A 14288-nucleotide genomic window follows, 5' to 3' on the forward strand; every position below is an offset into this window, starting at 1 on the left:
AGTTCCTTGCCACCATAAAAAGAATGGCTACATTTTTGCGCTTGTGGATTTTTTTCCCCCTCTCTCAAATGATCTCTTTGGGATACAGACCCATTGCTGGATCAAAGGGTGTGCACAGTTTTATAGCCCTTTGGGCATAATTCCAAATTGCTCTCCAGAATGGCTAGATCATTCACAATTCTACCAATAATGCATTAATATCCCAGTTTTCCCACATGGCATCCAACATATATCATCTTTTCCAATTTTAGCCAATCTGATAGGTATGAGGTGGTACTTCAGAGTTATTTTAATTTGCATTTCTCTAATCAATAGTGATTTAGAGTATTTTTTTTTATATGACTAATAGATGGCTTTAATTTCTTCATCTGAAAATTCTGTTTATATTCTTTGACCATTTACTGGAGAATGACTTGTATTCTTAAAAGTTAGAATTAATTCTCTAAATATTTTAGAAATGAAGCTTTTATCAGAAACACTGGCTGTAAAAATTAACCATTTGTTTCCTATGGAATAATGTATTCTGAGCTCTCCATTACAGACTTATGAATTAACTTTTAGAACTTAGTTGTAAAGAGGGGTGGGCCTATTTATAATGATTTGACTATTGCTGTTAAGTAGTTCTGCAAATTTTATTTCTCTTCTTTTGCCGTTATATTTGAGTTGTCCTGGTTTGCAGTGGTGACTGAGTGTCCATTATGTTTTATTTCCCATTTAGAGTCAGATCTTAGAGTTGGAAGGAAGAGTCCGAAGGGCAGCAGCAGAGAGGGGTGCTGTAGAATTAAAAAAGAATGAGTTTCAAGGAGAATTAGAAAAACAGCGAGAGCAGTTGGACAAAATTCAATCCAGACACAACTTTCAGATGGAAAATGCCAATAGGATGTTCCAGGATGAAAAGGTAAGATATGTTGTTAATGCCTTCTGCTTTCAGTCCCTTTTAGTGGAGCTTCTTTTCACATATTTCCCACCCTATTTCTCTTAATGTTTCAATATTCTATAAGTTGTGGGAGTGCAAGAGAGTATTTGCATACTTAAACTTCTTGCCTCTGTATGTTTTTTGGGATTAGTAGTATGTCATTATTTCCATTCTTTTCTTCCTTCCCCCTTGGAGAAAATCTTGAAGTGTGCACATGGTAAACTTTGGGGAAAGAGAAGAGAGGGAGATAATACCTCAAGTAACACATTTAATACTTTAGCAAGGAGGAAATATGTTTTCTTTTGAACTTGCAAGTAATTTATCTTATTTTTTTTCTTTTCCTTTGTGGCTCTAATAAAGGGTTTAGGAATCGATTCATTCATTAAATTATTTGAATCCATAGGAATTTTGACATTAGTGATATTCTAAATTTTTTGCACCTTCAATCCTTTAGGTCTACAAATCACTAGATTTTGGTCACTAGATCTTGGTCAAGATATTTCAAGACATTTTTACCAAAGTCTCAATTTTTTGCAAATTGAGAGTTGGATTTAAAAAATATATAAATAGTATTTTATTTTTTCCCATTACAGGTAAAGGCAATAAAAGAATTAAATGTGGTGTTTGATAAGCTTTCTTCGAGGTTCTTAGGTATAAGAGTACATACTATTTTTATGGAAAGACCTGAGTGTAAATGAAAAAAAATCAAATGCTTAGGGAAATAATATAACAAAGCTTGCATTTATAGTAACTATTAACTTGTTAACTTAGAACATTAATTGATTTTATTTTTTAGTACAAATTTTACTTGTTTTTCATTTTATAAGTGTTTATTTTCTTTCACTTTTGCTACTCATTCCATCATCGGAAAAAAGATCCGATCTTTTTAACAAGCAAAAAAAATTCTCACATTGTCCATGTCCAAAAATGGACATCTCATTTGGTATCTTGAATCCATCACTTCTGGTGGATGAGGGTTAGGAGGGTGGATAACATTTTTTATCATTAGTGCTCTGTGATTATGGTTGGGCTTTACATCAGTCAGAGTTCTTAAGTCTTTCCAAGTTGTTTTTTTTTTTTTTTTTATCATGTTGTTGTATAAATTATTTACCTGGTTTTATTCATTTCACACTCTATCTGTAACTCTTACCATTCTTTGAAATGGTTCCTTTTGCTATTTCTGATTTTACTACATTCATATACCATACCTTATTCAGTTGTTCCCCATTTTTAAATTTTAAATAATACCTTTTATTATGAAAATATATGCAAAGATAGTTTTCAACATTCACCCTTGCAAAACCTTGTATTCCATATTTTCTTTCCCTAACCCCTTCCGTAGAGTTAGCAATCCAATATATGTTAAACATATACAATTCTTCTATGTTCTCACATTTATCATACTGCATAAGAAAAATCAGATCAAAAAGAAAAAAAATTAGAAGAAAAACAAAAAAGCAAGCAAACAACAACAAAAAAGTGAAAATATTTTGTTGTAATCCCCACTCAATCCCCACAGTCCTCTCTCTGGATGCAGATGGTTCTCTCTATCACAAGTCTGTTGGAATTGCCTTAAATCACCTCATTGTTGAAAAGAGCCAAGTCCATTAGAACTGATCTTCCCATATTGTTGTTGCTATATATATAGCATTCTCTTGATTCTACTCACTTAACTTAGCATCAATTCAGTAAGTATCTCCAGGCCTTTCTGAAGTCATCCCGCTGAACAATAATATTCCATTAGTTATTCCCTAATTGATTTATGTACCTTCCCAGTTTTCAGTTCTTTATTACTTCAAGAAGAATTGCTATAAATGCCTTTTTTACGCTTTGATCTCTTTGGGATATAGACCTGTTCATGGTATTGTTGGGTCAAAGATATGGACAGTTGAATAACTTTTAGGGCATAGTGCCACCTTTTGTTCCTAGAATGACTGTACCAATTCACAGGGCTATCAACAATGCATTAGTGTGCCTTTATTTTCAGAGCTCCTCTAACAAAGATCATTTTCACCAGTCTGATAAGTATAAAAAGAAGCAAGTCAGAGTTACTTTTTAAATTTATATTTCTCCAATTATTTTAGTGAATTGGAGACTTTTTTCATAGGATTGTTGATAGTTTTGATTTTATCCTTTTAAAAATGCCTGCTTAGTCATTTCTAAAATATATAGAGAATTGACTCAAATTTATAAGAAGTCAAGCCATTCTCTAATTGATAGTCAAAGTTATGAACAATTTTCAGATGAAGGACTTAAAATCATTTCTAGTCATATAAAAAGATGCTCTAAATCACTATTGATCAGAGAAAAAAATTAATTTAGAAAAACACATAAACCACTCTTTTAAGAAGACTGCTAGAGGAGTTTGCAAAATAAAAGTGGCCAGGCATGCTGCCTTGAAGCATTGCAAAAGTACTCTGAATTATTTTTAATTTCTAGCATAAGTATTTCTATCCTTTCTTTTTTTGTGGGATAGTTTGGAGAAACCAGTAATTCAACCCTTGCTATTGTGAGGAGCACAGAATCCTGTTATTTTCATTCATGAAATTCTTCTTAAGTTGGTGATGTGGAACCTGGGATATAATCTACTTAATGAAATGCTCTTACAATGACTCCTATAATATTATCTTGTCACCTTTGGCTTGGACTATTGTAACAGCATCCTTGGTTCTTCCTTCTCCTGTATATTATTTACACAGTTGCTAAATTCATATTCTAAGATATAGTTCTTATCATGCCACCAAAAAGGAAAAATAAATTTCATTTGGATTTTCTTACTTATTAGCTTGAGAATAAACTAGAAACTCTGGGACTGGTATTTAAAGCTTTGCATAACTTGGTTCCTTCCTACCTTTTCAGACTTATTTCATATTATTTTCTTTGACCTCCTTTGTTCTAGCCAAACCGGACTTTGGTTCTCAGATTAGGGCCTAACTTCCCATCCCCCGACACTTGTAGAAGCCTTCTGGTTCCCACCCTTAGAGTACTATTCTTCCTCACTTCTACTTGGTAGAATTTTTATCTGGCAGCCAGTCTTAGCTTCTGTGCTATATACAATATCTTTTCTCATCTCCTCCCTTCCTGAAGCTCTCTTTCTTGTAATTACTTTATATTTACTTATCTGTGGACAAGTTGTATCCACCACTTTCCCCTTTCTCCCAACTCCCAGGAGACAGTGAACTTGAGGAGAAATGTTTCATTTTTGATTGTATCTCCAGTGCCTAGCAAGGTCCCTTATATACAATAGACACTTGTTATGTGTGTTGAATAAAATTGAATGCAGTTATGACAAATGTAATAGCTAGAAATAACATTCAGGATGGAGGAAGAGAACAAAGTCACTATGGCTTTGCAGGGAAAGAGAATCAATCTTACCAGGAAAGGGGAAAGCAGCCAAAGGAAGGTGAGGAAGAGAAGGGAGGGAGGTGGTATGTTCCTTGTATTGTTCACATCTTTTTCTTTTTCCAAGCTCCTTATTGTTTCTTTGGTGTGGGCATTTTGGAAATGGAGGGGTGTGTGTGTGTGTGTGTGTGTGTGTGTGTGTGTGTGTGTGAGAGAAAGAGAAAAAGAGAGAGACAGAAAGATACAGATTGTAAGCATTTTCATCTTCTGTCTCCCCCCTTTTATTTTAAACATGAGGAAAATTTAGGATTTGAAAGGATATGTTACTTGCCATTAATCACAAAACTGGTGAGTGTCACAAGTTTTAAATGAGAGTATCCTGACTCATAGTTGATAACCCTTTTCTCTACATCATACTTGAGTGTAGGTAGTAAGACAAACCTTACTCCACTTTCTAGTTCGTGGATTTAGAACTGGCAGGGATTTTTGAGGTCATCCTTTTTACTCTGCACCCTCATGCCCTGATCATTTTATAGATGAGGAAAGTGAGCCCCAGAGAGATTAAGTATCTTGCCCAAAGTTACACACAGCCAGGATTTAAAAATCACTCCCAGTCTAATATTCTTTCCCAGATCCGGTGAATTATTTTGCCTCTCTTCCCTTCTACATATAAACAGTGGACAGTGCTTTCTTGTGAGTGACTCGGACACATGGGCAGGAAGAACAGAAGGCATTAGTTGTCCAGAATTATTTGGCACAGAGTATTTGCTACAAGCAGATCAACAAAGCACTATTAATAATGAACCATCTTCTGTTATATAGATACAATTTTATTTTACGAAGGCATCTCCTGTTGGCTCTATAGGGATTTTGCACATTTATTTCTATTTATTTATTTATTTGCATTTTTTAAAAATTTAATTTAATTTTTAATTTATTTTTAGTACACGTTCCTTTATGAATCATGTTGGGATAGAAAAATCAGAGCAAAAGGGAAAAACCGTGGGAAAGAGAAAAAAAAACCCGGAAAAAAGAAGTGACACAGCATGTGTTAATTTATATTCAGTCTCTTTAGTTCTTGTTCTGGTTGCAGATGGCATTTTTTTGTCCAAAGTCTATTGGGATTGCTTTGGATCACTGAATTACTGAGAAGAAACAAGCCTTTTACAGCTGATCATCACATATTCTTGTTATTGTGTACAATGTATTTCTGGTTCTGCTTGTTTCCCTCAGCGTCAATTCATGTAAATCTTTCCAGGCCTTTCTAAAATTAGCTTGTTCATCAATTTTTAAAGAACAATAATATTCCATTACCTTCATATACCACAACTTATTCAGCCATTCCCCAATTGATGGGCATTTTTGTATATTTATTTTAATCAAGGTATTGGGTGTTTTTTTCCCCTCCTTAATTAAGTATACAATCTCCAAATTTTTTTTTTTGGAAAACTGTTAAATGCTCTTAAAGTCCGAAAATCTGATAATTCTTTCTTTTTATAGCAAAACCAATCTTTTATCAAACAGATCTTTTGGGGGAAAAACCTTGTGTATGTTTTAAAATAAGTTTTTAATATGATCCCCTATTGAAGGATTATAGGCAAAATTATCCTGTTTCTCTTTTCAGTGGCATTTTTTCTTTCATTAAAGGTTCACAAGGTGCTGCTGAGTTTCAAGGGGTGGGGATGCTGATGAAGCAGTTGCTATCTGGTTTGCCTTGGGTGAAAGATCTTTCTAGTTGGTTGTGTGAACATTTATATGGCAAATTTCTTTTTTTAAAAAATAACTTTTTATTGATAGAACCCATACCAGGGTAATTTTTTACAGCATTATCCCTTGCAATCACTTCTGTTCCTATTTCCCCCCTCCTTTCCTCCACCCCCTCCCCCAGAAGGCAAGCAGTCCTTTACATGTTGAATAGGTTACAGTATATCCTAGATACAATATATGTGTGCAGAACTGAACAGTTCTCTTGTTGCTCAGGGAGAATTGGATTCAGAAGGTATATAACTCGGGAAGAAAAACAAAAATGCAAGCAGTTTATATTCATTTCCCAGTGTTCTTTCTTTGGGTGTAGCTGCTTCTGTCCATCCTTGATCAATTGGAGCTGAATTAGCTCTCTTTATCGAAGAGATCCACTTCCATCAGAATACATCCTCAAACAGTATCATTGTTGAGGTATATAATGATCTCCTGGTTCTGCTCATTTCACTTAGCATCAGTTCATGTAAGTCTCAATATGGCAAATTTCTTAAGTCTCTTTGTCATATTGGACATTTAACTTCTTTTCATTTAGTTAGCAAAATATTTTTATTACTAGTCTTTTTCATCACTTAAAATAAAGCTTTGATTGTAGAATTTTATTTGAAATGGTCCTTAGAGATCTTCATAGGGATAAAGAACTGTGTCCCTCTTGTTTCAGAGATTGCTCTCTAAAAAAGGTAGCATTCTTTTAACAGGCGCCCTGAATTTGATTTATTAAGATGTTAGACTCAAATCTAATCTCTCTCCTGAATTTAGGTCCATCATTCTCTTTAATAAAACATACTATGATTCAAGAAGGTAGTACCTCATAGCTGTTATAATTTATTTGTTTCAGACATTATTTTGGAGTAATTAGTAACAAATGTATTTTTTCCTCTCTAGAAAGATATCCTTTAATTATTTATCTATTAGGGATTTCATAATTTCATAATGATTAGGGATTGCATAATAATTTCATAAATTTCTATCAACTCCTTCTGAATTCTTGTGTCAAAGTTTTTTCAACTATGATTATTGAAAAGATTTTATTCCCTTAATAGATTTTTTTTCTATGTTGGACATACTGATTTTTATCGGGTAGGTATTGAAATTCAGAAAAATCAATTATCTAATGACAAAAATTAAAAAACAATTGACAGTTTATATATTTTTCTCCTGAGATAGTTCTTTTTTTTCCTAACCATGTTCTAAATTAAATAGGACTTAATTAAAAATTACAAAAGATATACCTATTTGAAAACTAAATTAGGGCTATTTTATTTCAAGATGGCAAACTTAGAGGTATATTCTTGCTATGATTAAGACCCTCTTACTGGCTTTCCTAGACTCTGGGACTATCTTTTCAATCCCTTGTATTGGGGTTTTTTCCCAGTCTGTGTTGAGCTGGAGAGGGGTTTCATTCATCAGACTCTATTCAGAAGCTTGGTTTGGAAACTGGGAGAGCTCAAGCAGCTTTCTGGCTTTACTCTGCCAACTTGGTTCCATCTCTGCGAGTCCGACAGAGATATATTCTTAGTTCCATATCACCAATTGGTTATTGGTTAGTCTAAGCTAGATGACCCAGAGATATCTTTCCAAAATTGAATGTATTATCTTTTCCCTAAACTTTCCCCTCTTCCAAACCTTCCTATTTTCAAAGAACCTAATATCTTTCTAACATCTCAGAGTTAAGATAGCCTTATCATCAGTTCTACTATACTCTCCCTTACTCTACATGATTAGTCAGTTTCTGAACCTTGACCTTTCTCTCTCTACAACATCTCTCAAATTCAGCCCTTTCTTTCTACTCATAGAATTAACTACAACCAGAGGTCAGGTTGGCATTTGAGTATTGCAATAGTCTAACTCTTCTTTCTGCCTCAAGTCTCTCCCCACTGCAGTTCATTCATTAGTTGATTAGGCCCTGATCTGATCACATCACTCTGCTGCTCATCCAAATCCAGTGGCTTTCTATTTCCTATTTTTCTGGAGTAGAAACTCTTTTGTTTAGCTTTTAAGGCTTTGCATGACCCAGCCTCAGCCTGCTTTTTCAAACCATATTGGATGTTATTTATCCTCCTGTACTCTGTGATCCCTCTAAACTGGTCTCTTTGTTTCTTAATGACAACATTCCATCTCATTTTTTGATGCCTCTGTACTGTCTTTTCTCTTATATTTGGAACTTCTTACCTATTCCTTATAGTCTCCTACCTTTTTTTTTTTTTTTTTTTAAATTAGGAAAACCTGAGTTCAAATCCAGCCTCAGACATTTACTAGCTGTGTGACCCTGGGAAAGTCCCTTAATCCTGTCTTGTCTCAATTTCCTCATCTGTAAATCAAACTGGAGAAGGCAATGGCAAACCACTCCAGGATCTTTGCCAAGAAAACCCCACAGAGAGTCACAAAAGAGTCAGATACTACTGAAAACTACTAAAAAATAACACCAAATAATACCAGTTATATATGAAGTCATGTAATACATATTTCCATATTAGCCATGTTGCCAAAAAAAAAAAAAAAAGCAAGAAAAATAAAGCAAGTAGAGGGGAGAAAGAGTATTTAACTGTTTTCAGAATTCAATTTTCACTCTGGATATGAATAACATTTTTCCTCATGAACCTTTTGGAATGGTCTTGGATCATTGTCTTGATCAGAATAATTTAGGTCTGTCACAGTCGGTCATTTTTAGACTATTATTATTGTTGTATATAGCAATATATTGCAATACCTTTATAGGTGTGTGTGTGTGTGTGTGTGTGTGTGTGGTGTGTGTGTGTGTGTGTGTGTATTCTACCTTTAAAGTGCTCCATCTTGGGCACCAATTTCTGGATTAAAGCCTTTCCTAATCCCTTATCTTTCTTCTCATTTGAAATCTTAAAATTTAGGATAGCATAATACTAGTGCCCTTCCTCCAAAACTTCAATTTAATTGTATATGTATGTATACAATTGTGTGTGTGTATAAAAATAACTTTATATTTATGCTATATTTATATTTATTTGTACTTGTCTTCCCTCAGTAGAATGTAAACTCATTTTAGGAAAGACTATTTTATTCTTTATACTTGTAACTCCAAGCTCCAACTAGCACCTACCACATTATACTTTATAAGTGCTTTTTGATAGATTGATAATACCTTAATGTTCTTTAGTAGTGTGATAGATTCAAACATATTTGTTTGTTTGTTTATCAGGAAGTATAGAACAAATACATAAACAAAAGTGAACTTCCCAGCTGAAACAGAATTACCTTAGCTCAATCATTTATCAGAGAAAATCCATTAAAACTGAAACCCAAGTTCCTCTGTGGACTGTTCCTACATTAATGAACCTTCTTCCAAGTTGACCTCAGAATGGAGAAGCAGGGGTATGGCAAATAAAAATAGTACCAGGATACATTCTTTTTCGATGCCCTGCCTCCTTACTCAGTGGTTTTTCCCTGCTGCCTGCCTGTAGGGTTTTTGTTTTTTAATTTTGGTATACCTGATATGTCCTTTTGCTCATTTTGAAGTCCATTCTACAAACATTTATTAAGTACTTTACATAGGCTCGCTGTGTTCATTTGTTTCACTTGTGTCTGATTCTTCCTGACCCCATTTGGGGTTTTCTTGGCAAAGATCCCGATGGTTTGCCATTTCCACATCTAGCTCATTTTACAGATGAGGAAACTGAGACAGAAGGGGTGAAGTGACTAGCCCAGAATCATACGGATATGAGTATTTGAGGCCAGACTTGAATTCAAGAAGTATGGAGTCTTTTGGACTGTGCTGGACATAGACAAAAATGAACAGTCCATGCCTTCAAGAATCATGCATTCTATACAAGAAACAACATGTGCACAGAAAAAATAATAATTCCAGAAGGTTGGAGGAGAGAACATTAACATTTAGAGGGATCAGGAAAGTTCTTGTGGAGCACAGAGGGCTTTCTTCATCTCTGGGACTGAGGATCCTTCATTAGTTTGAATCTTTCTTAGACATTAATTGGCTGTGTATTCCTGGACAAATCACCTCATCTCCCTCAGCATAATCGCCTCAGTTGTAAAATAAGCACGTACCTCACAAGGTTGTTGTGAGGATCAGATGAGCCAATGTACATAAAGTGCTTGAATAAATTGTCCTGGCCATCATGCTGTGGTTGGCCAGCACTCTGAGGAGTCATCCTAGAAGGGCCACAACAGGAGAGATAGGATGCCGGTGCTTCAGGCACTTACCAGCTGTCTGGGGAGACAAAGCCTGAGAAACTGCCAGAGTTCAGTTAAATGTTAAAGTGCAAACACTTTAAAGAAAGGAGTTTCCTGATACTAGTCCCAGAATCTCCTGAGGCCTTTTTGGCCTCCTTGCACATCCTACTTATATAATACAAGAAATAGTATTCTATCCTGGAGCATTGTGTTGTTCTAGATGGAAGTTTGAGAAAAGATCATTTAGCTGTTGGTGTTGTTGATTAGGTTAGAATGTTTTTACTTTCCTGTCAAGAGACGGAAATGGGGAAGTGTGCCTGGTTTAAGGGCCTGTTTGGTCCCTGAGTCATTTTGTTTTTCCCTTTTTTTTTTCTTAAATTATTTATTTTGATACACTTTGCTTTATGAATCTTGTTGGGAGAGAAAGCAGAACTAAAGAGAAAAACCACAGGAAAGGGGAAAACAAACAAACAGGAAAAAAAAAGTGAACATAGCATGTTTTGATTTACATTCAATCATTACATTACAATCAATTTTAGATGCAGATGGTATTTTCTAAATTTATTGGAATTGTCTTGGATCACTGAACTCCACTGAGAAGAACTAAGTCTTTCATAGTGGATCACTGCACATTCTTGCTGTTATTGTGTACAATGTATTCCTGGTTCTGCTTGCTTTCCTCAGCATTAATTCATATAAATCTTTCCAGGCCTTTCTAAAATCAGCTTGTTCATCATTTTTTTTATAGAACAATAATATTCCATTATTTCAATATATCATCACTTATTCAGCCATTTCCTCAGTTGATGGGCATTCACTCATTTTCTAATTCTTTGCTGCCACAAAAAGGGCTGCTACAAATATTTTTGCCAATGTAGGTCCTTTTCCTTCCTTTATAATTCCCTTGGGATATATATATACTCCCTGGGTCATTGTCTATTCACATGTATCTGATTACCCTCAGTTATTGGCTCTGTTCTATGCACACTGTGATTGTTTGGTGTTTAGGTCTCTGTTATCTATAAAAACCTTTTTGGTAAGCCAGGCAAAGCCTGTTTAGGTTGCCTTGTCCTTCAGTGGAGCAGGACCACCTGGTGGTGATGTTTTATTTTGACAAAAAGATGGTCCCCAGTGCACATTATATTTTCATAGTGCTACTTCATTTTGCATAAATTCCTGTATTTTCCCCTGATCCTCTAAATCTTTCATATTTATTATTTTTTACAGCATATATTCAATCATTATACCATATTCCATGTACCATAATTTAACTCATTTATAATTTACCTATTTTACTGTACATCATATCACCATTCTGCAACTGATAGATATCTACTTAGCTTTCAGCTTTTTGTTACAAAAATGCTACTATAAATATATTGGTGTATATACACCTTTTATTTTTGGCAGTAACCTCTTTGAAATGTACGCCTAGCTAGATTAAAGTGTGTGGATCTTTTAAGGCACTTTCTTAGTATGCTTTCAAATTGCTTTCCTGAACAGAGGTGAAACTTCACATTATTATGAATTGTATGTCTCATGTTATTAGTGATTTGCAACAGTCATTCACATAGCTATTGATGATTTCTGATAAAGATTTTGTTGAAGAAAATTTCTAGAAAAAACAATTTCTAAAAGAAAGTTTATAGAAAAACTTTATCCCAAATGGAGTCAAGAAGAGTTAGTGATGACAGAGCAACAGTTTTATATATAACTAGATATATAGAGATATGTGTATCTCTATATATCTAGATGTATATATGTATAGATAGACATAAATGTAGATGTAAATAGATATTTAGATAGAAACACTATGTCCTGTGTTTATATGCACAATATGCATTATGGATTTAAGATCCTGTGGTTATCTTGACTAGCTCTAGAGTGGTGGTTGGGACAGTGGTTTGTTGTGTATGGCAGCCAAATCCATCATGGTACATGAAACCAAGATCATATATATTACATCTAAAGGGTTTTGACTATTGGCTGGTAGAGTCCTGAACCTGAGAGTTGATGGGTATTTTTTTTCTGAATAAGTTATTTGAACTCTTTGTGGTTTAGTTTTCTCACTCATAAAATGAAAAGATTAGACTAGATTTCTTCTAGAGGTCCTTCCAGCTTTCAGATTTTTATTCTATAATTCATTTTGTGATGTAACATTTCCATTTGCTTAAAATTTGCATAGGATCATAGAACTTCATGGCTAGTTCAAATTCAAGGAATGTGTGTGTGTGTGTGTGTGTGTGTGTGTGTGTGTGTGTGTGTGTGTGTATGTAAAATCCAGTGCTCTTTCCTATCTCTTTTAATTATTAGATCAATATATCCAAATCCAAGCATACCATTTTTCTTTGAGTTTATTCTTTTTCAAATGATTTGACTCTTAATGGAGTACAGAGTACGATTTCCCTTTGTCACAAAAATACCCCACAAGGTTTAACACTCACTGCACATTTCGTTTGAGGTAGAATGGAGGCCTTTTGAGATCAGCTAATAATTATTATTTTACCGTTGTGAGCCTTTGTGCACAGTGCCTTTTTCATTGCTGCTAAGCCATTTCATTTGTGTCTGACTCTTTGTGATCCCATTTGGGGTTTTTATGGCAAGGTTATTGAAATGGTTTATCATTTCCTTTTCTAGCTCAGTGAGGAACTAAGGTAACCAAAGTAGCAACCAAATTTGAACTTGTGAAGATGAGTCTTCCTAATTCTAAGCATTTAAAATGCTCATTTAATGGAACACACATAATAGGTACTCAGTAAATGCTCAAAGGATTTAAAAGATAATAAGATTTCAATCTTTTTAAATCTCATGATTTTTTTAAATCATGAAAAAATAGAAGTTTAGTGAGTCTTGCCCCAGATCACATACATAGGTAAGTAGCATAATAAGAATTTCAACCAAGTCAGTGATGTTATCTCCTTTGAAGATAAGAAAGGTATATGAATTTAGGGGAAAGATGACCATTAAATTAATAATACTCAGATGACTCATCAGGGTGACAATCACTTGGTTTTTCAAGCTGTGATAATATAAATTTTCCATATACTTATAAACTTTCAAGTTTGTGGACTTAAGTAGGTGTTTAGTAGATATTTGCCAAAAGAATTCTTTATCTCTCTGGGGACCCTCGTTTGTCAGAGGGCAGACCTTGCTTGTTGTTACTACCTTTGGGCCTAGAGTGAAATGGACTTGTCTTCTTGGAGAATGGAACCCAACCATGGCCTCATGAGCATTGTGCTCCTAACCAGTTGAGACTTAATATAGTGTCTGAATGGGAAACGGTTCCTGGCACCAAATAATTTTTGAAAAGTTGCTTTAATTGATTTTTTTCCTCTCAAATACATGATTTGAGAATCTGTAGCCATGGGAATCTTTTCTCTGGACTAAGCACACTGCTGAGTTCAGTAATGATTACATCACAAATTTAGAATGACAAAGGGTCCTCAGAGGTCACATGGTCTAACCTCCTTATTTTTTATACATACACATATTTTTTATATACACACACACACACACACACACACACACACACACACACACACAGTTATATATTGGAACCTGAGACTTATAGAAAGGAAGTGATGTGCTCAAGGCTACGCGGGTAGTGAGTGCCAGAACCATGAGTTAAACCCTGTTCCCCTGACTTCCAGTGGAGCACTTTTATCATTTTATTATACTCAACAATAAGCTAAGACATGAAGCTTGACTTCTATTGCTACTCTCAGTAAATCAATAAATGGATATTTATTAAGTGCCTGTTATGTGCCATGCAATGTGCTAAGCTCCAGGGATTAAAAAAAAAAAAAAAGGCAAAAGACACTGCCTCAAAGAACTCACAGTCTGGTGGAAAGAACAAGAAACAAATACATTCAAAGTACATATAGGAATATAAGAAATAACTAATAAAGGGTAGGCACTAGAACTAATGGGAAGCTAAATGGCACAGTGAATAGAATATTAGGTCTGGGGTCAGGAAGATCAGAGTTCAATTCTAGCCTTAGACACTTTCTTGCTGTGTGACCCTTGAAAATCACTTATTATCTACATCAGTGGAGAAGGAAACACCAAACTATTCCAGTATCCTTTTCAAGAAAACCCTAAATGGTAT

At 34.6% G+C, this 14288-nt stretch overlaps 1 protein-coding gene across 1 annotated transcript in view; it reads left to right on the plus strand.

Moving 5' to 3' along the window:
* Positions 1-14288, plus strand: part of GOLM1 (golgi membrane protein 1) — a 103046-nt gene that overhangs the window by 36148 nt on the left and 52610 nt on the right. The window contains exon 3 of the mRNA XM_051966047.1: positions 719-898. Within this exon, the coding sequence (XP_051822007.1) occupies positions 719-898 (180 nt within the window). The remainder of the gene's footprint in view (positions 1-718; positions 899-14288) is intronic.

Source organism: Antechinus flavipes, chromosome 1, assembly GCF_016432865.1.
Source record: "Antechinus flavipes isolate AdamAnt ecotype Samford, QLD, Australia chromosome 1, AdamAnt_v2, whole genome shotgun sequence".
Taxonomy (NCBI): Eukaryota; Metazoa; Chordata; class Mammalia; order Dasyuromorphia; family Dasyuridae; genus Antechinus; species Antechinus flavipes.